Here is a 22,099-nt window from a genome sequence, read left to right as displayed (position 1 = left end):
CCTGTTAGTGTAAGTTAATATTTACATATGGCGCGAAAATTTTAGATATTTTATCTCGCGACCTTTAATGTTCTATACTTCCCCTATATATAGCCCCCTTCTCTTGCACCTTCTCGCCTTATCTCACTAGAAAACCTAAACAATATCTCTATATCGCCTTACAAAGTTATGATTGTTCCTGGTTATTCAGAAAGGTTAGAGAACAGAGTCAATGAGATACTAAACTCTGAAAATCGTGAAAACCTTCCCGTTCTATACCCTGGCCCGGGTGTCTTGCTTGACAGCGTAATCTGGTTTAAATTTCTAAGCGATCTCTCCCTGGCCATCCCGTCGATTTTAGCAGAAGGATGGGTTCATGATTGGCCGACATGGCGCGCCATTCCCGATCATTTTAAGGAACGCTGGTTTCTTCACCAACAAAAAAACACCATTTTACGAGTGTGTTGTACTTGTACAAGTTAAATACTACTTACAAAAGCTATGGCGGGTCATTGCCTTAAATAGAAACTCAAGTCCATGCAAGACTTAATATCGAAACCTAACTATTGACCTATATTTTGATCTCGAACCAAACAAATTCTCAAGAAATGGTGATGGAGGAGACATCAAGAACGACGTCGCCTTATTCAGTTGTATCAGAGTGTGAAGGAACACTACTAAAGAGCAATGATCCATTCTCTTACTTCATGCTCCTTGCCTTTGACGCCTCTGGTGTAATCCGTTTCGCCATCTTGCTGTTTCTCTGGCCCGTAACCACACTTCTTAACGTCTTCAGCTACAAAAACGCCGCTCTCAAGCTCATGATCTTTGTAGCGACGGCTGGTCTCCGCGAATCAGATATCGAGCTGGTGTCTAGAATCGTCTTGCCTAAGTTTTACATGGATGATTTGAGCATGGACACGTGGAAGGTTTTCAGCTCGTGCAAGAAAAGGATCGTGGTGACTAGGATGCCTCGAGTTATGGTGGAGTGGTTCGCTAAGGAGCATCTTAGTGCGCAAGAGGTCATCGGCACAGAGCTAATCGTGAACCGATTTGGTTTTCTCACCGGTTTGATTCAGGAAACTGATATCGATACAATTGTTTTAAACCGTGTCGCAAGCTTGTTTGTTGACAGGAAGCCTCACCTAGGTCTTGGAAGACGACCAGCTTTGTCGAATTCTACAACATTCTTATCGTTATGTGAGGTAATTCTAATACCATGCAAAAATCAAAAAGTTAAGCAACGTTTAGATTCCCATTAAATATATAAGCCCTGTTCTTTTCGTGAACGTGGCAACCAGCGGCAGCGTCTGAAATTTAACCTATTATCACGGCAAAAAAAAGTCAACCACATCACTCATGTAACAAATCCAGCCTGTTTTCTTGACGCTGCGGCAGTGATCGAGGAGTAAAAGAAACGCTGAATATTTCAGCGACAACTGAATTTCATCTTTTGTTCTTTCAGCAGTTAACGCTGCGGCAGTTCAATTTTCCGTACCGTTTAATTTGCTTCCGTCGCAGTGTATTTTCTCTGCCGCTGCCGCTGGTTCCGCGTTCGTATAAAGAACAGGGCTATAAAAGAACATGCATCGGCGGCCATTCCACATATTAAGATGGTTGATCTTAGCGTAGTAAAATCATAACAAAATATTTACTAAATAAGCATGGAAATGATGCTATGTTTGCCGGATATATAATTATAGTTTAAAAACAGATTTAAATGGTGTAATACAATAAAATGTTTAAAAGCATACTGATGCATACGTTTGACGGTCATGAAATTTTCGGGGACGTAGACGATTTAGCGGAAGTTTTAATATATACTAGATTCTGATCCGCCCGCGGATATCTTGTTTGATTTACACTTTTTTAGTAATTTAATTTTTATATTTATATTTCTTTTTTGTATAATATTTTATTAAATAATTAATATTTTTTTAAATAATTGTATTAAAATAGTTGGACTACATCTGGTATAGGTGATGTTTCTGTTTTAATAGAATATATATTTTCTTACAAATTTAAAAGTCTATTCCTATGTAATATTCTTCAAAAAAAATTAGAGATTAGAAACAAATGTTTTATCAATGACCATGACCGATCCTATACCCAAAATAATTGTCTTTAAATTATATTAAAATGTATGTGTTAAAAAAAAAAAAGTGTTTCAAAGAAAAAATTATATTAGAATGTTAAAATTAGGAGCAAATTCATGAATCGAATAAGTGGAACCAACAAGTTGAGGTGCAGCCGCCCAAACCGGTGATCTTCCACGATGGAGGTCTCGTGAAGCGACCAACACCAGCCACTGCTCTCACCAGTCTCATCTGGTTCCCCTTTGGTATCATTCTTGCAGTGATACGGATCCTTGGTGTGTTCGTTCTCCCAATGTGGCTCATACCTTACGTCATTAGCTTATCAGGCTGCCGAGTCACCGTGAAGGGAAAGCCTCCGCACACTGCTGGAAACTCTGGTGGCGTACTCTTTGTATGTAATCACATAACTACGATAGACCCTGTTGTGATATCTTATGCCCTCGGACATACCACCCCTATCGTTGTAATATTCCACCTCTCGCGGTTTTATGATATCTTGTCTCCGGTCCCCATCGTACGGTTCACCAGAAACCGTGATGTCGATGCAGCAAAGATGAAGCAAGAGCTGGCTAAAGGAGATCTAGTGGTCTGTCCCGAAGGAACCATTTGCCATCAACCATTCTTGCTCAGGTTATAAGCTGGGAATATTTATTGATATTATTTATCTAATCATTATATTATACAAGTCAAACCATCCATTACCATACCTTATGCAGGTTTAGCGCTTTGTTCGCGGAGTTAACAGACAGAATCGTGCCCGTGGCCATTAGTTGCAGATTTGGATTCTTCCGAAGGACCCTAAAAAGTTGGAATGGTTTCAACTTGATCTTGTTATTCATGAACCCGACACTCGACTACGAGATTACGTTCCTTGACCAGCTTCCGTTAGAGGCCACGTGTTCATCTGGAAAAAGCCCATACGATGTGGCCAACAATGTTCAGAGAGTCTTGGCGGACACGCTAGGGTTTGAGTGCACTGAACTCGGGAGAAAGGCTAAGTACAATATTCTCACTTTTTAATACGCATACCTTTGAAACAAGGGATCTATTAATAAATAGTAAAAAAATCACTTTTTCAAGAGTTTCCAAAACCTTATCGTATAGAAAACAGAAGCTCAAAATTGGCGTTTACATTCCCGAGGTCTCAAAAACTCTTACAGCCTTGTTCAATAGCTGATTCTCAAAATTATAGTAACAACACTTGGTGATTCGTTACCACAGTATCTCAGGCCAAGGTACTGTCGGCATACTCCATTGCCCTTTGCTTCACGTACTCGACTCTCTCATCGTCACCAGCAGTTTTCTCATATTCCAAGAACTTCTTGAATAAAAACTGAAAAATCCAAGCGCAAAAGGGTTAAAAAGAATCTTCAGTAACCAAATACACTAAATATAGATTTTCTGGTGAAAGGTGATAAGAGTCTCTATGGAGCACCTTCATCTTCTTAGGAGGCAAGCTCAAGCTAATGGCTCTCTCGAACAAGGATCTAATCACATCAACTTCTCCCAATCGAATCTCCTGTAATAACCAAACAACATAACATACGTTAAAAACACTACTAGATTGGAAAATGGAACAGAAGTTTTGAAGAAGTGGAATATAACGAACCTGGTCAAGATAAACACTCCACAAGTCTGTTCTTTTTGGGTATTCCCTAAGAACGCCTTCAAAAAGTGATCTCCCTCTCTCTGCAACTCCGCATTTGAACTCAAGAATAGCAGTTTGTGATATGAATTTAATGTGCTTATGGCGCGGAAGACACAGCAAGGCACGATTGACGATAGACTGAATGTCGTCCTCGTCTTGCTTCAGATGACTTTGTACTTTCCTTAACCAAACCTACAAAAGCAGACATCCGATACAAAGTTAAAAGAGTGAAGAACGAACCCTTCACTAAAAGTAGATAAAGAGCAAATAGCAGTTACCTTGCAGGATTGCTTGAACTTCTTGATCATCTCATCAAGCAGCTTATCAGCCAATTTATATTGCTCTGTTCTCTCGTAAACGCCCAAGAGAGCGTGGTAAACTTTCTTTGGGTCACAGTATTGACGTGCTCTTTCAAAAACTTTCTTAACAGCTTCCTGAATACCAGAAACAAACATGAGTAAGATAGCATATATATAAATTTTTATTGGTTAGATAAGCTTTCGCTGAGGTCATATGTCTATTACCTCTGGAGGACTTCCATGTTCATTTTCCAAATTGAAGTAAGCAACCCATATGTTTAGCTTCTCATCTTCTTCACGAATATTTATAGTCCTCAAGGCCCTTCAGTAGAGATTTTATGATTAGACGCGACCCAAAAATAAAAAATAGAGACGATCGATCACACATGAAATACAGATGCCAACAAACAGTTTCTGCACTCGACCCACATCGGTAGCATCCCTACAAGTTCACTGCACTTCCCTTTTTCTTGAATGATGTAAATAGAAGTTGGGGAAAATTACCTCTCAGCGATGGACCTGGCTTTCTCAATATCAGCCAAACTGAGCATGAACGCCATATACTTAATCCAGACAAAGCTGCTATTTGGAGAGCTTCTAACCAATTTCTCAAATTCATCAGCACTCTCAGGAGCATGATTCTCCAGCAATCTTCCTTCAGCAGCTTGTATTTTTCTCTCTCTGCACAAGTAATTTCCATAAGCACAGGATGAAACCAAATATATAAGCAACATTTGGGGAACTTCAGAAATAGCCAACCTTTCTTCTTTGTCTTTTTGCTTTTCCCTTCTCTTGCTCTTTTCATCTTTGTCGACTCCCTGCAGTTTCTCATTCTGATCGTTGTCAAAGCCCGACTCCTCAATGTCGTCAAGGTTAACCTCAAGCGCAGGGATAGAAGCCCTTGACTCAACTTGGGAAAGAACCAGAGAAGATCCCCTATGTCTTTCATAGCCTGTTTCCTGGAACCCAAAATCACCAACTGCTGCAAGAACTCCCGACTTCGAATCATTGACTGGATCACATTCCATGCTGTCTTCTTTAGCGTTTTCATCAGAAGGTGGCTGTGCCTTGTCATCATCGTCGTTCATAAAATAAGAACTCTTCATCCCAAGCGATATACGTTGCTTTTCCTCGTCCAGCTAGAGCAACACCAAAATAAAAAGAAACAACATTTATATTCCGCAGAAACAACATATACCAATGGCATCTTAAAACATTATTATGTAAATCATAGAAAAACTACGTTCAAGGTAACGACCAGATTATATCACTCGGCTGTTAGCATAAGGCTAGAAAGATCAATACTACACAGCACCAATTCTTACTGCAAAAAGGACTTCATACCTTCAAAATCTTTGCGGTGACGCTTTCCCCAGCCTCATATCTGGCTTGTACATCCTCAATACGATCATCAGAAAGCTGTGATTTATGACATAATCCAACCTACAACAAAAAAAGGCAGAGATAAGCAATAAAGTATATATGGCAAGTCTGGTTACTCCCTAAGGAAAGCAGCATAATGTCTAAAATATCAGAGCAGATTTTAAGGTAATACAAAACTAGATCTTTACCATGCTCGTGTTGTCTATTGTAATGAATAAGCCATAGGGCTCCACTCGTTTGATGCTCCCCGAAATCACGTCTCCAACATGGAATTGCTTCAAGTCATAAGATTCAGATTTTGGTTGCCCACCCGCATTTCCTTTTTTCAGAGTGACTTCTACCCGCTTGGATAACGACTCGACATTTAACACCCTACAACTTATTTTGTTAGAGCAGAGTATTTAGTGTACTACATAATACTTGTTTCACATGAAATCTGCTTTACCTGCCAGTTACAAGTTTCCCTACTGGAAACTCCTTTTCGGGATCCTTGACAAAAGTATCACTTAAATTTGACAATAAAACTTTTGCGTCGAGTTTCCTTGAAAGCATAATAAAACAACCTTTTGACATCGTATTCTTGACATAACCCTGTAAAAGTTTGAAATAACATAAGTTCTACCGCAAGAAAAGGAATTGAGTTGCTGAGTCATGGTTATAGATGCAAAAGTACCTGGATGGCCATATCAGGAGAAAGACCTTCAATCCTTTCAAAACGTTTGCATATATTGACACTGCGAATTACCATCAGGTTAATAAGCAAGTGAAAGATCATGCGATTTCAAGTTAACACAGAGTCAAGGCTGATAGAAAAGCATATGGTAGTTATCATCAAGTCTGTTACTTATTCCACTCTATTGAGAAAAATGAGGAATACACATGAATTGGAAGGCTGATGATAAGCTTATATACAAAAGAAAAAACTTACTTATCATTTGAAGCTTCTGAGAGTTGGTCAGAAGTCATACCATCTAGAGATGTCCGTAACGACAATTCAATTTGCAAAGTCCCTTTACTAGAATTGCTGATTTCCAAGACCTTGCACTTGACAAACTGACCTTCATGAAATCCATCTAACGGATTGGAGACCCATGAATCATTGATTTCAGTAAAATGAACTCTCCCAACCACGTAAGGAACTCTCCCAAACACGTAAGAACCTATTTGCACACGAAGTCCACCAACACCAGGAAGTATCTTAGAAATTCTTCCACCAAGAATGTCTCCTTCATGAATGAATAGAGTAGCATCAACACCAGGAATACTACTGTCTAGATTATCCGTTTTACAGCCTCCACCGTTGGCAATGCTTTTCTGGATATCAAGTAGTGGACGCTGAACCAACCGTGCTGTTTTCTTTTCTTTATCGTACGTCAGAACATAGCCTGAAACAGCTTTACCAATGGGAAAACGCCTCTCGAACTCCTCAAGTTCTTGAGCGTCGCATCCAGTGTCTAAAATGAACACGCATGCCGTCACATTGCGAGATATTGTCAGCCAAACCCATTCTTTATCCACTTTGTAGACATATCCCCTGACACGCTCTCCAGTAACAAACTCAAGCTGTTCCCTCACTTGAATGCCATTCAATTCACTGGAGTCTACTTGAAATTGCAAAATAGAAAATAAATGGAAACATGTTATCACCTTGTGTGAAGAAAAAGTTGATATGTTAGATACACACAAGCAAACTTCTCAATCAAACGCAAACAGTTTTATAATTTTTTAATCTAAGCCTATAACTATAGAATTAAATGAACATAATTTTGCAAACATAATAGCTAGAGGTGGCCATCAAAGAACAATTTAAACAGATGGATCTGAACATTTTCACAAATAATACCATCTGACAATATCCCGGACGATCTAGACTAATGAAAACAACAACATTCTAAACCCTAAAGCACATGTGATAGGTCTGTAATATCAATTCCAAGTGCGAATCAATGGGCCATATTTTTTTTCAATTTTCTTGGATTACCTCTAAGTATTGCAGGCTTTGAAGAAAGCTCCCAAAGACTCTTTTCGATATTAGTATGCCAGGGCTTTGCAATAACCCTTGCAGACACTGATTGCCCGACTCTTAATTTGGAAAAAGGTTCATCACTTGTACTTACATCATCCACCTATCCAGCGAAGAAGAGTCAAGTCGTATAAGCATTTTTGTGCACCCAATATTGAATAATGAATATTATTATTAATATCTAAAATGATGATGGCAACACAAGAAAAATCACCTCCGTTATGTGGATTCTTCCTCGGAAACTTTGGCCAAAGTTTACTCTTACTTCCAAAGGCTTTATTTCAGTAATCTGAAAAAGTAGAAGATGTTAGTCTAAGACAGTAGAAGTTATGGTGGCAGGGCTAGTTGAGAAGTCATGTCGACGACCTACATCTTCTGTTCTAATTATTTTTGTTCGTTTACTAACTCAGGTAGTCCTCTTCGATTTTTAGTTTTTTTTTTTCATTTAACTATCTTACCTATGTTAAGGTTTGTTATGTATAATTCTGAAGTAGTTCGATAGTTAATAATTTTAAGTACATTCCGCTCAAATCTGAACAGTGAAGCAATTAGTACTGCACCTCAAGCTCACTTGTTGAATAAAAATAGAAAGACATAAGAAAGTAGGGCGTTAGTACCTCGGCGTGGACAACAGAACCAACCCCACAACTGGATTTATTCTTTGTCCTCTTAGAATGGGGTGTATCAGAAATACCCGAAACAGAGTCAAGAAGTAGAAGCAACCTCCCCGACGTCAAAGACTTTTGCAGAGCCTCCACAGACGCAACAACACTGCGCAGAGAAATTAACAAAAAACGATTAGCTACGATCTACAAATGACATCAGTAAGGACTGCTTCTACTATTGCTAATTATAAGTACGATGAGAAGATATAATATCAACTGCCAATGGAGATAAAGACATTCACATTTTCTATTAGTTTAGCTAGTCAGGGCCAAGAAAGCAAGAGATAAAGGATTCGTGAAAAGGGGAGCACAATTTACAAGTAAAAGATTGGTTAGAAAATGAATGTATGATCACCTTTGTCCAGCTGAAAATTGTTTCACTGGTAACTTCTGTGTGTTATAGTCTGATATTGACGCATATCCTATAGTGTAACCATGTTCTGGAATCGACAAAATCTGAAAAATAAAAAGTGGCAACTCTGAGTAACATGCAATAAAATATTAACTTATTGTAATAAGGTACTTACCAAGTATTGCTCCTTCACAATCTCTACAACAGCGCTGACCCTTTGGTGGACTTCAAGTTCCTTGGAAATAGCTCTTCTACGTTTCTGAAGGAAAAAAATACAATATGGCATAAGCCAGCTGAGATCAGCATCACCAACCACAGTAATTCAATTTGAACACAAGCTAACAACGATGGGCATGCAAGAAAACACGAAGCGAAAGAATATATGTTATTATATGGAAACCTTTTTGGACTGGTTGCTGGACACCTCTTTGGTTGAGTTGTTTATGAGCTCAGGCCGCAAAGACAAATCAACTAGTCTCTCTGCCCTAGATAAATCAAGAACAACTGCTTCGACAACAGAACCGTGTTCTAAAGTAGCTCCACCCACTACATATAGGAAAACAATGTGTCAGACAGGAAGGCACAGATGTTTTAATACTATAATGCAAACTGAACCCCAACTTAGATTCTCCACAATGACTTACAATGATACTGAGGTATAAAACCAAGCACGTTATCAATATTGTCAAAATTCACCACCAAACCCAGTTCATTTTGCTCATGTACGGTTCCCTTGACCAAACTCCCAATAGAGAATTTCTCAACCCAACTACATTCACTTTCAGTGATATCAGATGATTGCAGGTCCGAGATCTGAACATATGAAACAATGCACGTTAGAAATCAATCCTTCTTTACATCACTTGCAGTACAGTGATACTCAAAATTATATAGACAGGTGCAACACAACGGGTTCCATAAAGTCTGAAAGCCCAATAAAAAGAGAGAATGTCCTAAGAACACTACCTTCTCATCCGTAAGGAAGTACTCCTGGATAAAAGAAGCATCTACAGAAGCACAAGATGACTGTTTCAATGAAAGAGTTATCCTGCTTTTTTCTTGATTGATCTACAAAGAAATATTGCACATGGTCAAGACTTCATAGTATCTTCAACAAAATTAGTATAAGGCCCCGAATCTAGCGTTCACATACATCAACTATATTAGCCCGAACCGATTGTCCAACAAAGAAGGATTCTGACAGATCTGCCCTGGGTTCGTCAATTGCCTAAAAAATAAATAGGAAAAATTTTCAAACACAGTATGCCAACAAAATTTGATAAAAGAAGGCATGTGGAAACCCACCTTGCTTCTAGGGGCGAAACCAGTCAACCGACCCAGAAAACGGACAAAGCAGCCATTTTCAATCAAGTTACAAACATAACCCTGTGTACAAGTTCATTAAAAAAATGTGACTAAACAAACAAACAAAAATCTACTGTTATATTTCAAAGACACAATTTTTTTTTTTTGAGCAACATTCAAAGACACAGTTACTCACATGAACCACTGAGTTTGGCTGCAGCTGACTAATATCCGAAGGAAGCTCTTCAGCAAGCTTGATCAGAGAATACTTTGAAGAGAGGGCCAAGTTATTGCCGTCAATGTCTAAGATAAACAAAAAATACTCCATGTTATTATCAAGCTTCTTCAGCACACTAAAATAGTTTAAAAAAAAATGTATCACCATCTCTGCTTTCTTGAAACTAGATGGATCATTTTTCTTAGTTTTTAAAACTACACAATCAGAGCAATCAAGCAGACTTGAGTTAATCACTTGGCGAAACAACTACATACCTCTATAAATGTGTTAAGGATATATTAAAAACAAGACGTCTGAAAATTCGCAAGAGTGATCAAAAACATACCTATTATCAGCAGCTTATCAAGCTCAAATCCAGGTCTTAAAAGTGACATCATTAGTTTTGCTTGCTCTACATCATAAAAAGAAACCTCAGAAACAAATTAATAAAAGTAGAACTCAATCTGTACGCTCATGTAGGAGAAAACACATACCATGATGATCAGCTAAATGTTCAGCAGAAACTGTTCCCTTCAGCAAACCTTTGGATTTAACATGGACAGTGACTGCCTGAGGAGTTATACTATCAATTACCCCAGATACAATACTACCTAACTTGATGGAATCGTCTTCAGAAACACTGTCAGAAAGGATGTACACAAATGTGAGCAACAACAATTAATGATATTACGCCAGTCTTGAACGAGACACGATTATCACATAAGATAAAAAAGGGAGAGAAACCTTGTTGGTTTTATCATAAAGCTAAGGTTGATCCTTCGAGTACCATGAACCGCACTGGTTACTCTGCATTTGACAACCTCCCCGACATGAAACACTGAACTGGGATCACTTCCAGGCTCTAATCCAAGTTCAAATCTGCTTAATCAGAGTAAGTATACCATATTAGTTTTAAATTATGAAAATAGAAAATATTACCCAACGCCTTTATGATGGCGAAAAAACTCATCACTAAAAAAGAACCCGAACAGTAAGACAAAGGCCCATGAAATACAACAAAGGGTGCAGTAACGACCTGGCAACAAATCCTTGCACCCCATTATAGAAGCGAACAAAGCATCCATGCTTTTCAATCTTTGTTATCCAGCCATGTGTCACTAGTCCTTCAGTTGCATCAGCGTAAGAACTCAAAATCGGAAGTTTAGACTTGACCTGCAAAGAATATACATATTACCTCCACTGCATGAGAAGAGACTTGAATGGCTAGTAACCAGAGACGTTATCTTAACATCTATGTTATGTACGAAGAGATTAATTAAATGGGATTTTCCTAATTCCAAATAAGAAACCAGTTTGAGAAAAAAAAATTCCTACAAATGTTTTTCGTCCATAGCTAAGTGAAAAGCTAAATAAAGAAGGAAAGTAGTTTCCATTCAAAACCGAAATGAAATAAGTGTGATAAACGAACCCTAGAATCAGCAGACGGAATAAAAGAAGGAACGATAATAGAAACGACCAATTATATAAGAGGGAAATTATTTGAACTTATAAGCCTCCTCGAAAACAATCAAAACGAATTTAGTAACTATTCACATCACGGAATATGCAAACAATGAAACAAAGTCAGATCCGTCATGATAAGAAAACTTACAAGTGTTTTCTTGCATGTAACAGTTATTCTCTTTGATTTGCAGCCAAGCACCCGAAATATTAATTCAGCTCCAACCTGAAAGAAGAATCATTCAAAACTTACGCATGCCCCAGCAACATTGCAAACCAATTAATGTAGTGCCAATGTAAGGAGCCGACCTTGAACTTTTTCCTGGGCTTCGTAACTTCAAACTCAGACATATGCTGAAGTGGGCACATTGCTTTCAAACCACCCGGAAATTGCACAATGGCACCAAATGTATCAACAGATATGATTTTTGCCTTCGTCACCATACCAGGCTTGACATCTGAGTGGGTGAAAGCTGGACCTTCAAAAGCACTTTCCTGCTCATACAAAAACAAGACCGACAGAAAGAGGCGTAAATGTAGGATTCTACATCAAACTACCGCTTAACTAGCATTGGAAGATGCATCCCATGCCAACCATTGCTAAAGATATTTAATCAATTAGCACGTCTAGTAGAGTACCTTTAAAGTCCCTATGGCCAACCCCTCCATATGCTTAAGGCCGAGGATTCGAACACGGATGCGGTTTCCTTCCTTGAAATTCTTTTCCAGTTTCTTTACTTCATCTTCTGCTGCGTCATATGTCTGCAGTTACGATAAATCTAGGTTAGAACCAGGCCTGATTCCTTTAGAACTCTAAATATTTAGAAGAATAAGAGCAGCCAATTGAACATACGCTAACATATGCTGGAGTTGAAACAGGCTTAGAAAGGAGTTCAAGAAGAAGGCCTGATTTATCAACACGGACAACTTTTGCTTCGTCAAATATGTCTCCGCTAGAGACATGCTGTAAAGAACCAAACACAAGTTCTACAATATAATTTATGAAAGAGCATCGATAAATGCCCTGAGGTATCAAAGTGATGAACCAATATTGTAAGAGAGTCAATGAGCAATCAATTCAAAGCTTGAGTACGTAAAACAGTAGTGAAAACAGTGGATGTAATAAATGCTGGTATTACAAAACCTTCTTTAAAACCCCAAATAGCTGCCAAATCAAGTTTCTCTCACGATCATATCCACCATTATATTTTACTAAAAGCTAATATACAAGTCAGTTGCTTACCAAAGGAGGAGCCTTGTTACCAACAAGATGTGGGTTTAACGTCAAACCAACAGCTCTAGTTGATGGATCCATAAACAGTATTCTAGCATTGACCTGAAAAAGCATTTTATGCAAGTTAACCAAAGGGAGAAAAAATATCTCACAGTAAAGAACATAAACCAAAAATTCAAAACAACCAGAACAAAGGAATCATTGCAAGACAATAAGTAGTTAAACACTTCCAAAACTATGGTCATCGAATAAATCAAGCTAATTTGTACATCAAATAGAACGTAACACTTCAACAATGCATACCATCTTAGTCTGAGTGTATTCATCCTTCCAGCTCTTGTTACACATTGGATTTTGTAAATGGAATAGATCAACCTGCACATCAATGAGAAATGTAACTCAGAAACGTCACCAAGGGTAAACACAAGAAAGATACGTCCAGCTTAATCAATAATGCACACTACTACCAAAATCATGGTAACTCACCGTTCCAGTAAAGTACATAAGAAATCCTAACAGTATCCCATTCTCAAGAACAGATTGCACACGGGCATTAACCATCATGCCTGGTATGAGAAGATCAAACGACATACCACTAAGATCCTTGGTCTGCAAAATGGTACTCACGAGGTTAAGTTTGTTTAAATTAAAGAAACTTCACAGCGCAATTTGGGAAGTACGAGGCCTACCACACACTTCGCCACTGAATCTGGGTCTGCACTAAGAGAAACAATTTTCCGTTCTTTATCAATATTTGTAACCACGCCCTGAATAAGTTGCCCAGTCTTTAACTCTTGATTTCCTGGAAAATAGTAAATAAATATTTTTAAGACTACCGAAAACCAGAGAGCCAGGAAGTTCCCAAGAAAGATCAGAGGCATCCACAAGTAATCAAAATTAAATGATTCAACGTGAATAAAGAGCTAAGAGGCCAGTAGGTCAATGAGATTTAGTACCATCGTTGCTTTTTTTGATAAATCCTGTGATAGAAGGCAATCCAAAGTGAAGGATATAACCATGATCTTCCACGCTTTTCACGCTTGCAGTGACTACCTGAACAAACATTATGGAAACGAAATGGAAGACCATTATTTTCATCAAAAAAATTGACTTGTTAAAGATACAAACCCAGTTCAGAAGATAGCAGAAGAACAGTGTATCAATATAGCTTATGATCTAAAATCTCCTAGCATATGCAGCTTAATTTAAAAAAAAAACTCTACCCTTGATGAGCCATGAACTCGTTCAGTTTTAGATAATTAGATCGCTTTGGCTATGCAAACATACTTAGATACCAGTACCCACAAATACATTTGAAAATCTTAAACAGGCAGAGCTCCCAAGATAGAGAAATTACGAAACCAAGGATTGACATACCATTCCCGGTTGAAAGGAATCCAAACTGAATCCCTTGTGCAACAAAGAAAGCCTCAACGAAAGCCATATTTTCCTTTTGCCCGCCTCCTTCTTATCATCATCTAACTGCAATACAAAGCAAGGAACAAGCTGGCCCACAGAAAAAATGTCTCGAAGGAGTTCATTTTCATCGTCCTGGTTGACCAAAAAGGAGTACCAACTCAGTTCCGATTGCAAAAGCAAAAGAGCAAAAATGACCAAAGTAGAATGAATTTAGCACAGCCAAATATAAACCACAAGCTGATACCTCAGTTCCGAAATCCGTAAAATCCAAGGCCTCGCTTGCGCGAACTAATCCACGTAATCCCCCTGGAAGACTAATTACAATATCCTTCTGGTTTACTTCTGTAACAACTCCCAGAAGCTTCATTCCCGGAGAGATATTCTGAACATAAATCCATAGAACGTCAGAAAAGAAAAATAAGATATATATTCTGCTTAAGAAAAGCTTCTAATACAGTATCATCATGCAACCATAGTTATGAGGATAGATGGATGTCAATAGAAAGAAAAAATGTCACTGTTCGGGTGCACAGATGATAATGCGCATAAAAACAGCCAAACACAACTGCTTAAGAACTATCTACCTAGAAAAAAAAAAGATAACACTGACTAAGAAACTTAGCTACTGTAAAGATGATCCATCTATGAATCAACATCTTGATTAAACTCTGATGTTTAGTACAATGCACAGAACAAATGAATACGACTTGAATCATCACTAGCTATAAAGGTATGAACTTAAATCAAAAATTCAAAAAACATATACGAAAGTTAAGAGCTTGGCACCTTAATGGTAATCTTATTGGCATATCTAGGCCGTTTCCCAGTTAAACCACCGTCGAAAAGAGATCCCAATTCGTCAACCTCGCTAGGGTTTCTCTTCTTATTAGGTTTACCTCCTTTACTCCTCTTGGAAACACGCTCCTCGGCTTCAAACTCAGCGTCGACCTCTTCGTATATTTTCTTTCGCTCTGTTTTGCTCAGAGAAGTGCCTCCCCCTAACAAAACCAATTCAAAAACATCAACAAAATTACGATTCATGACATCTAGAAATTCATTATACAAACCTCGAGGAAAGTCAGGAACGTCTTCGAGCTGGAGAGCCATGGCTTCAGACCTTGCGGCAACATCGTCCTTCGTCTTCTTGAAGGGTTTCTTTGAGGACTTGAATACTTTAGTGGAGTCATTACGTTTTCCACTTGGAAGTTTTGACGGAGCCACCATCTCTCTAATGGCGGAAGCAAAAAAAATTTGGAACTTTTTCTTTAGGGTTTAGAGTTAATGAAGAAGAAGAAACAGTTTTTGTAGGGTTTTTCGAGAACCGCCGGTCTGAATTTTTAAACCAGATTTTTTTTTTAAAGTAAACCGGACCGGTTCGGATCTTAACCCAAAAATAATTAAAAATGGAAGTGGACATGTTAATGGGCCTTTTTAGATACAATTAAAGAAAGGCCCACTTCAGAACATTCTCGAATACACACGACAAGCTTTTGTGGTGTCTGAATAAGAAAGAGAGAGCGATGGTAAACAACGAGCACAGGCGTCCGAACGAGCTTCGTTTGTCTTCTGGGATTCAGGTTTAGTTTCGATTCTCTTATGCTTTTTTTTTTTTAATATAACTTGTATGCTCTGCGAGGAATTTTATTTTCTTAAAGATGATTGCTTCTTCAGTTCGTCCTGATCATGATAACGTTTATATCATCTTTTTAAGTGGTTGATTTCAAGACATGAGTTTAAGTGATTTGAATCAGAAAGTTTAATTAGCGGGTAGGTGTTGTTTATTTGAAATTGCGTAGAGATGTATATTAATGATCGGTGAAGACACGTTTTGTTTTGTGAATGATTCTGTTCTGTCATGTTTGTAAGCTAAACTTGTGTTGTTTTTTGATGCATGTCCCAAAATTGAAGTCTTTATGTATGTTTATTGGGGTTTGTAGTGAGATAATGGGGAGGAGCTATAGTTACAGTCCATCACCACCAAGGAGAAGGTACAGAAGCCCAAGTCCCGTGGGATACTACAAAGGTCGGAGTAGAGATGCCCCAACCAGTTTACTTGTTCGCAATCTCCGGCTCGACTGTCGGTAATTATTATACAACTGATCTACTCTCTTTTTTTTGTGCATTCACCAACTATAGATCTTTTTGGAAATGTGTAATTGTCTGAGTTCTAAGACACGAGAAATGTTAAAGCTCTCACCTTTCGACATTGTCAGATTCTCAAATTGTGTGTGTTTGTAACCATTACAGGCCAGATGATCTGCGGAGACCATTTGGGCGGTTTGGTCGTCTCAAGGATATCTACATACCTCGTAACTATTACACTGGGTGAGCAAAGGCGATTTTTTTCCTACTAATTATGTCCATTTGCGTGACCTCTTACTGTCCTATAGCTTTGTGTAATTGTAATTATGATAAACTGTGTTGGTTTATCAAAGTTTGGTTTGTCTTATTGGAAGTGTTGAAGATGAAGAAGTAGGAAGATTAATGTGCATGAGATCAAAAATGAAGTAATAAGAATACTTTGTTTTGGACTACAGAGGGTAGGTGAGATTAGTGTTGATGACTGGTTAGTACTTCCGTTTCATTTTGAAGATGTTCTGGTCAAAGTCGAAGTTAGTACAGTGGCTTCGAAAAGGTTAGCAGCTAGCTGATTGTTTGTGCTTGATCTATTCAGTTGCCTTGATTTGTTGTATTTGTAACGGTGTTTAAGTGTTCCATACTGAAGTTTTCTGCTTCTTAGAATAGGGTTACTTGTTTTGTTATTTGTAGTCTCAATTTGTGAAGCTGTGGACTTGCAGGGAGCCTCGTGGGTTTGGCTTTGTGCAGTACTATGATCCTGCTGATGCTGCAGATGCAAAGTATCGTCTGGATGGCTATGTTCTACTAGGCCGTGAAATCACTGTGGTGTTTGCAGAGGAGAACAGAAAGAAGCCTTCTGAAATGAGAGAACGATCAAGGTAAAAGCTTGAATTTCTGGTTGATTAACTGTTGGAACCAGTTAAAGAAATGTTCTTTGATTAACTTCAGGGGAAGGACATCTACAAGATCTCCACATGGTTACTCCAGGTCTCCTGGCTATTCGCGTTCGCCAAACTACAGAAGAAGCTACTCACGTTCGCCAGTCTACAGGAGAAGCTATTCACGTTCACCGTATGATGAAAGGCGCCGTTCAAGGTAAACTATAAGCTTTGTAGTATGTTTTGTTTTGCTTTTCCAACTACGATGTTCTTTTTACGTACACATACCTTATTATGCATCTTGAGCAGATCTGTTTCACCGGAAGATAGGAAGCGATCGTACTCAAGGTCAAGCTCAAGATCTCGTTATGAGTCGAGAAGCAGGAGCCAGAGTCCTGGATACTCACGCTGATTTGCTATATGACCCTAAGAATGTGAAGATGGGGTGTGGTCTCACGCTCTGCTTGTTATGTATGAAAAATAATAAATCATAGTTTGGAGTTAAGAGTACAAAGGTAACCTATGGTTTGGTTTCATTTCCTTAGTACTTTGGTAGTCTTTTGTATGCTCAAGCGTGACATCTATGCCCTACTTAATGTGTACCACGAGAGAGTTTCGATTCTCATAACCTTATTACATATGAGACGTGGAACGTAGTTTATAATCAATAAAAGCTCTTTTACTACTACTTGCTGACCATAATTCTCTGAGCAATTGTTTCTTTTTTTATGGTTTGAAACCTAAATCACGTGAAGGGAACTGAGTGAATGTTGGTGAGAAAGGTGTAAAGGCGATCTTTTGTTTCACTTAATTTTTAAATTATTTACTTGCCTATAAAACAGGAAGGTTTTCATCATCTTTTGTCCTTAGAACTAACCAACCAATCTTTCATTCCTCTTATAAAAACAAAACCCACATACTTGTCTCCTAACGATAAGAAATAAAACTATATAAAATCTTGCTTGGTTTACTTAATCTCTTTCTACTTAAGTATATAGATTCTGGTTGATCATTACAAAAGGTATGTTTTCTAGGTTAAGTACATTACAAGTCACTACCAATTTCTTAACCAACAAGTTCCTGTTTTCTCACAAAAGAAAAAAATAGTGAAGCACAGTTTGTGTGTTTAGATTTGTACAAGGTCAACGTTTCATGATCTTAATTTCAGAAATGACATTTTCTCTATATCTTGTTTCTTAGTTTGTGATGGAAGCTCTCTTCTTGACTTCTTCTTCTTCCTCCATCGCTGCACCAAACAAGCTTTTCCATCGTGACTGGTGTGCGTTGGTTAGAGACAAGAGAAGGCTAAGCCCCACCTGGTGCCGCGTAGGTGGTGGTGGTGGTGGCGATGGGAGAAGCATCAAACCAGAGAGGTCTATTATGGTTTCTTCTCTTTTGAAAGACAGAGGTCAAGTGTTAATAAGGGAGCAGAGTTCACCAGCTATGGATGCTGAGACATTGGTTCTGTCTCCAAACGAGAACGGGAGATACATTGAGGTCAATGGAGTAAAGACTTTGTTGCCGCCTTTTAGTGGCGCTGCTAAGGTGGGGAGTAAAGAAGGACTTGGCATTGTCAGTTTCCTCCAAGGGAAGAAGTTTTTGATCACTGGCTCAACTGGTTTCTTAGCTAAGGGTACAAAACATACTTAACGTATATGTTTATCTATTACCAAAACTGCGTCTTAACATTATCTTCCTTGTGATATCTCCAGTACTGATTGAGAAGGTCTTGAGAATGGCTCCGGATGTTGGGAAGATATATCTCTTGATTAAAGCCAAAAACAAAGAAGCTGCGATTGAGAGGTTAAAGAAAGAGGTAACTCATTTTGTTTTGATTCTTTCTTAGTTATGTGCATAATAACTATAGCACATGGGGTTGGTACTTTTCAGGTGTTGGATACTGAGCTTTTTAATACTCTAAGAGAGACTCATGGAGCATCTTACATGTCTTTCATGTTAGAAAAGCTAGTTCCTGTGACGGGGAACATATGTGACTCAAACATTGGGTTGCAAGTAGATTCAGCTGAGGAGATTGCAAAAGAAATTGATGTGATTATCAACTCTGCTGCCAATACGACCTTCAATGAAAGGTTTGCATCTTGTATTACTATCTAGATTATGCGTATGGTAGGTACTAAGATTTTGGCAATATAGGTAATTTAATAAAGAGTATATAAAAAAATTAACGAATGTGGGAGCCTATGTATATGTAATTTTTTTTAAAAAAATTGGGGGCCATAGGCCAATGTTTCACTAGCATATGCTCAGGATCGGTCCTGATTATGCACTACCTGTTCTCTTATAGTATTGTCTAGATAGCATCAATGTATCTTGTTGTCTTCATGGCTGCAGATATGATGTTGCTTTGGACATAAACACACGAGGGCCAGGTAATCTCATGGGATTCGCCAAGAAGTGCAAGAAACTCAAGCTTTTCTTGCAAGTATCCACAGGTATGTAACCAAGCAAAACAAACAAACAGAAAGAAAGTAATGTTTTTGTTTCTTCATTTGAGAAAAAAAAAGAGCCTTTTGCAGCTTATGTGAATGGACAAAGACAAGGAAGGATCATGGAGAAGCCATTCTCAATGGGAGATTGTATAGCAACCGAGAACTTCCTTGAAGGAAACAGGAAAGCATTAGATGTTGCTAAAGAGTTGAAGCTAGCTCTTGATGCTGCAAGAGAAGGTACTCAAGATCAAGAGGAGGCGCAGAAGATGAAGGATCTCGGTCTAGAGAGGTAGCAATATAAATACCCACTTTGACTATTGCTACAATCTTAAACAAACAAAACATTTGAAACAGGGCGAGATCATATGGATGGCAAGACACTTATGTCTTCACAAAAGCAATGGGAGAAATGATGATCAATAGCACTAGAGGGGACGTACCTGTGGTTATTATAAGGCCTAGCGTCATCGAAAGCACTTACAAAGACCCTTTCCCTGGTTGGATGGAAGGAAACAGGTAACTCATTATGTACCATATGTGTATAGATGTTAAATGTATACACATAACAGAACTGATTCTTCCTTAATATTAACATCAGGATGATGGATCCTATAGTTCTATGTTATGGAAAAGGACAGCTGACCGGGTTCTTGGTGGATCCGAAAGGAGTTCTTGATGTGGTTCCTGCTGATATGGTTGTTAACGCGACATTAGCTGCTATTGCTAAGCATGGAGTGGTGAATACAGATCAAGAACCTGAAATTAACGTGTATCAGATCGCTTCTTCTGCGATAAACCCGCTTGTTTTTGAGGACTTGGCAGAGCTTCTTTATAACCACTACAAATCTACCCCGTGCATGGACTCCAAAGGTGTTCCTATCATGGTGCCTTTGATGAAACTTTTCGACTCCGTTGATGATTTCTCGGATCATTTGTGGAAAGATGCTCAAGAACGGAGCGGTTTAATGAATGGTGTGAGCTCAGTGGATAGTAAGATGTTGCAGAAGATAAAGTTTATATGCAAAAAGTCTGTTGAACAAGCTAAACACCTTGCCACTATCTATGAGCCGTACACTTTCTATGGTGGAAGGTAAGAACAAACAACATTATAGTTTTAAGACCAAACCGACAAACTTTTGAGTTATTTATTTTTTGTGTGTTTGATGCAGATTTGATAATAGTAATACACAGAGGTTACTGGAATATATGTCAGAAGCAGAGAAGAATGAGTTCGGGTTTGATGTTGGAAACATTAACTGGCAGGATTACATTACAAATGTTCACATTCCCGGTTTAAGAAAACATGTCTTGAAGGGAAGAGCTTAAGTTCAAATCTGGTTAAAGATGAGCCAAAACCAGAACCATATCTTTTCCTTGATCGTTTTTTTTCTTAATCTTATGTGTACTCGTGTTGTGTTGTCTAGTATATCACTGATTTGTAATAATTTGAATGTAGTGGTAGTGTCAAAGCACGTTAGATTCGATCTACAAGCCCACAATGAAGCTAAACACTGAAAAAAACATACCTTCTGAAACATAACTATTAAATATTGAATTTTATGAAGTTATATAACATAATTAATGAATAAACGTCTTATCAATTAATTATGATTCCGCAAATCATCATGTTTATTGCCCTATAAAATCATCTCTCGTTCATTGATACCAATCAAACATCTACCAATATCAAAAACAAATATGGCAAAATCTATTTACATAGCAATGTTTGTATTCATAGCAGTGTTTTTCATGTTACATTCAACTTCTTCCCAAGAAATTGATCAATATTCACAAGAGGTACCAGAAGATGTGAAGATATCTCCTACGTCAGATTTTGATATTTACGTCAAATCTCCTGATGAATCTTCATTTGAAGAAGCCGATTCACCCGCAATGGAATATGAGATGAAGTTTGGACATCATTACACGGACAAACAGTTCGGTTTTCTTGAGGTTTGCGCTCAAAAGCTGAACTCATCACACTGTGGAGATGCTTTGTTCACGAACATGGTAGGTGAGGGAAAGCCAGTATTGTTAGCTGAATGTTGTGGTGAGCTACTAAGGATTGGCAAAGATTGTTATCTAGGAACGGTTCAAGTCATTTTATCGAGATACGAGTATAGAAATATTGCGTCTAAGGCTATTCCGAAAAGCAAACAGACATGGAATGATTGTGTTCGTCTAACTGAGAATTGAAACTCAGATGGGCAGTTTGATTATTATTGAGGAACTAAACTAATTGATATTCCATTGTGATGATGTTTTATATATGCGATTATGTAACTCACGCGTCATGAAAATTACCATTATATAAATAAAGTTAAAGATTTTTTTACAGATCTTATATTAGTATACATGACTCATTGGAATAACATGCAAGAATCAACGATCAACATGGATTGTATTATTTTTAGGTATCTTTAATGGAAATATATTTCTAAGGTATCATAAATATCTTGATTCCTGGAAACGTAATTACATATCTCCAAATCACACAACTCGACCAACCATTCTGGATATTTGTATCCGCAAACCCGGTACAGTTACTAATGCACTTCTCCTTGCATTCCTTCAACCCGATTCTCCTAACATTATTATACTATATGTGTTC

The 22,099-nt window shown here is 38.1% G+C and overlaps 5 protein-coding genes across 7 annotated transcripts; 4 read left to right on the top strand and 1 right to left on the bottom strand.

Annotated features, from left to right (window-relative positions):
• Window positions 1-541: 541 nt before the first annotated feature.
• LOC103870290 (glycerol-3-phosphate acyltransferase 5) lies at window positions 542-3,145 on the top strand. The gene is made up of 3 exons (XM_009148411.2): window positions 542-1,184; window positions 2,182-2,705; window positions 2,792-3,145. The coding sequence occupies exons 1-3, from the start codon at window positions 588-590 to the stop codon at window positions 3,093-3,095; spliced, it is 1,425 nt and encodes a 474-aa protein (XP_009146659.1). The 5' UTR covers window positions 542-587; the 3' UTR covers window positions 3,096-3,145.
• Window positions 3,106-15,468, bottom strand: LOC103870291 (rRNA biogenesis protein RRP5). Of its 2 annotated transcripts, none has more exons than XM_009148412.3 (40): window positions 15,149-15,468; window positions 14,868-15,079; window positions 14,326-14,463; window positions 14,040-14,213; window positions 13,619-13,715; window positions 13,352-13,464; window positions 13,149-13,271; window positions 12,966-13,037; window positions 12,672-12,764; window positions 12,282-12,392; window positions 12,068-12,190; window positions 11,738-11,923; window positions 11,580-11,654; window positions 11,004-11,140; window positions 10,712-10,846; window positions 10,462-10,607; window positions 10,314-10,379; window positions 9,947-10,053; window positions 9,751-9,831; window positions 9,599-9,673; window positions 9,412-9,513; window positions 9,090-9,258; window positions 8,846-8,991; window positions 8,621-8,704; window positions 8,449-8,549; window positions 8,046-8,199; window positions 7,643-7,717; window positions 7,387-7,531; window positions 6,334-7,009; window positions 6,079-6,139; window positions 5,851-5,996; window positions 5,594-5,777; window positions 5,367-5,465; window positions 4,782-5,161; window positions 4,527-4,703; window positions 4,248-4,344; window positions 4,002-4,157; window positions 3,685-3,915; window positions 3,511-3,594; window positions 3,106-3,408 (listed from the first exon to the last, which is right to left on the bottom strand). In XM_009148412.3, exons 1-40 carry the CDS (start codon window positions 15,303-15,305, stop codon window positions 3,301-3,303), a joined length of 5,796 nt encoding a protein of 1,931 aa, XP_009146660.1. In that variant the 5' UTR covers window positions 15,306-15,468; the 3' UTR covers window positions 3,106-3,300. The 2 variants fall into 2 exon arrangements, with proteins under 2 accessions (XP_009146660.1, XP_009146661.1); XM_009148413.3 differs by having other exon boundaries at window positions 6,334-7,006; window positions 15,149-15,464.
• An 85-nt stretch (window positions 15,469-15,553) lies between these two features.
• On the top strand, window positions 15,554-17,723 carry LOC103870289 (serine/arginine-rich SC35-like splicing factor SCL30A). Of its 2 annotated transcripts, none has more exons than XM_009148410.2 (6): window positions 15,554-15,658; window positions 16,019-16,162; window positions 16,329-16,406; window positions 16,880-17,038; window positions 17,109-17,255; window positions 17,348-17,723. In XM_009148410.2, exons 2-6 carry the CDS (start codon window positions 16,026-16,028, stop codon window positions 17,448-17,450), a joined length of 624 nt encoding a protein of 207 aa, XP_009146658.1. In that variant the 5' UTR covers window positions 15,554-15,658; window positions 16,019-16,025; the 3' UTR covers window positions 17,451-17,723. The 2 variants fall into 2 exon arrangements, with proteins under 2 accessions (XP_009146658.1, XP_009146657.1); XM_009148409.3 differs by having other exon boundaries at window positions 15,566-15,658; window positions 15,990-16,162.
• Window positions 17,724-17,972: 249 nt separating this feature from the next.
• On the top strand, window positions 17,973-20,972 carry LOC103870288 (fatty acyl-CoA reductase 2). The gene is made up of 9 exons (XM_009148408.3): window positions 17,973-18,059; window positions 18,239-18,671; window positions 18,751-18,854; window positions 18,929-19,128; window positions 19,391-19,491; window positions 19,576-19,777; window positions 19,843-20,004; window positions 20,087-20,578; window positions 20,658-20,972. The coding sequence occupies exons 2-9, from the start codon at window positions 18,245-18,247 to the stop codon at window positions 20,812-20,814; spliced, it is 1,845 nt and encodes a 614-aa protein (XP_009146656.1). The 5' UTR covers window positions 17,973-18,059; window positions 18,239-18,244; the 3' UTR covers window positions 20,815-20,972.
• A 163-nt stretch (window positions 20,973-21,135) lies between these two features.
• LOC103870399 (protein DOWN-REGULATED IN DIF1 11-like) lies at window positions 21,136-21,738 on the top strand. The gene has a single exon (XM_009148523.3). The coding sequence runs from the start codon at window positions 21,187-21,189 to the stop codon at window positions 21,682-21,684; it is 498 nt and encodes a 165-aa protein (XP_009146771.1). The 5' UTR covers window positions 21,136-21,186; the 3' UTR covers window positions 21,685-21,738.
• The last annotated feature ends 361 nt before the right edge of the window (window positions 21,739-22,099 follow it).

This window comes from Brassica rapa, chromosome A05 (genome assembly GCF_000309985.2).
Source record: "Brassica rapa cultivar Chiifu-401-42 chromosome A05, CAAS_Brap_v3.01, whole genome shotgun sequence".
Lineage (NCBI taxonomy): Eukaryota > Viridiplantae > Streptophyta > Magnoliopsida > Brassicales > Brassicaceae > Brassica > Brassica rapa.
Note: the sequence above shows the minus strand (reverse complement) of the source record. Positions and strands in the feature narration are given on the sequence as shown.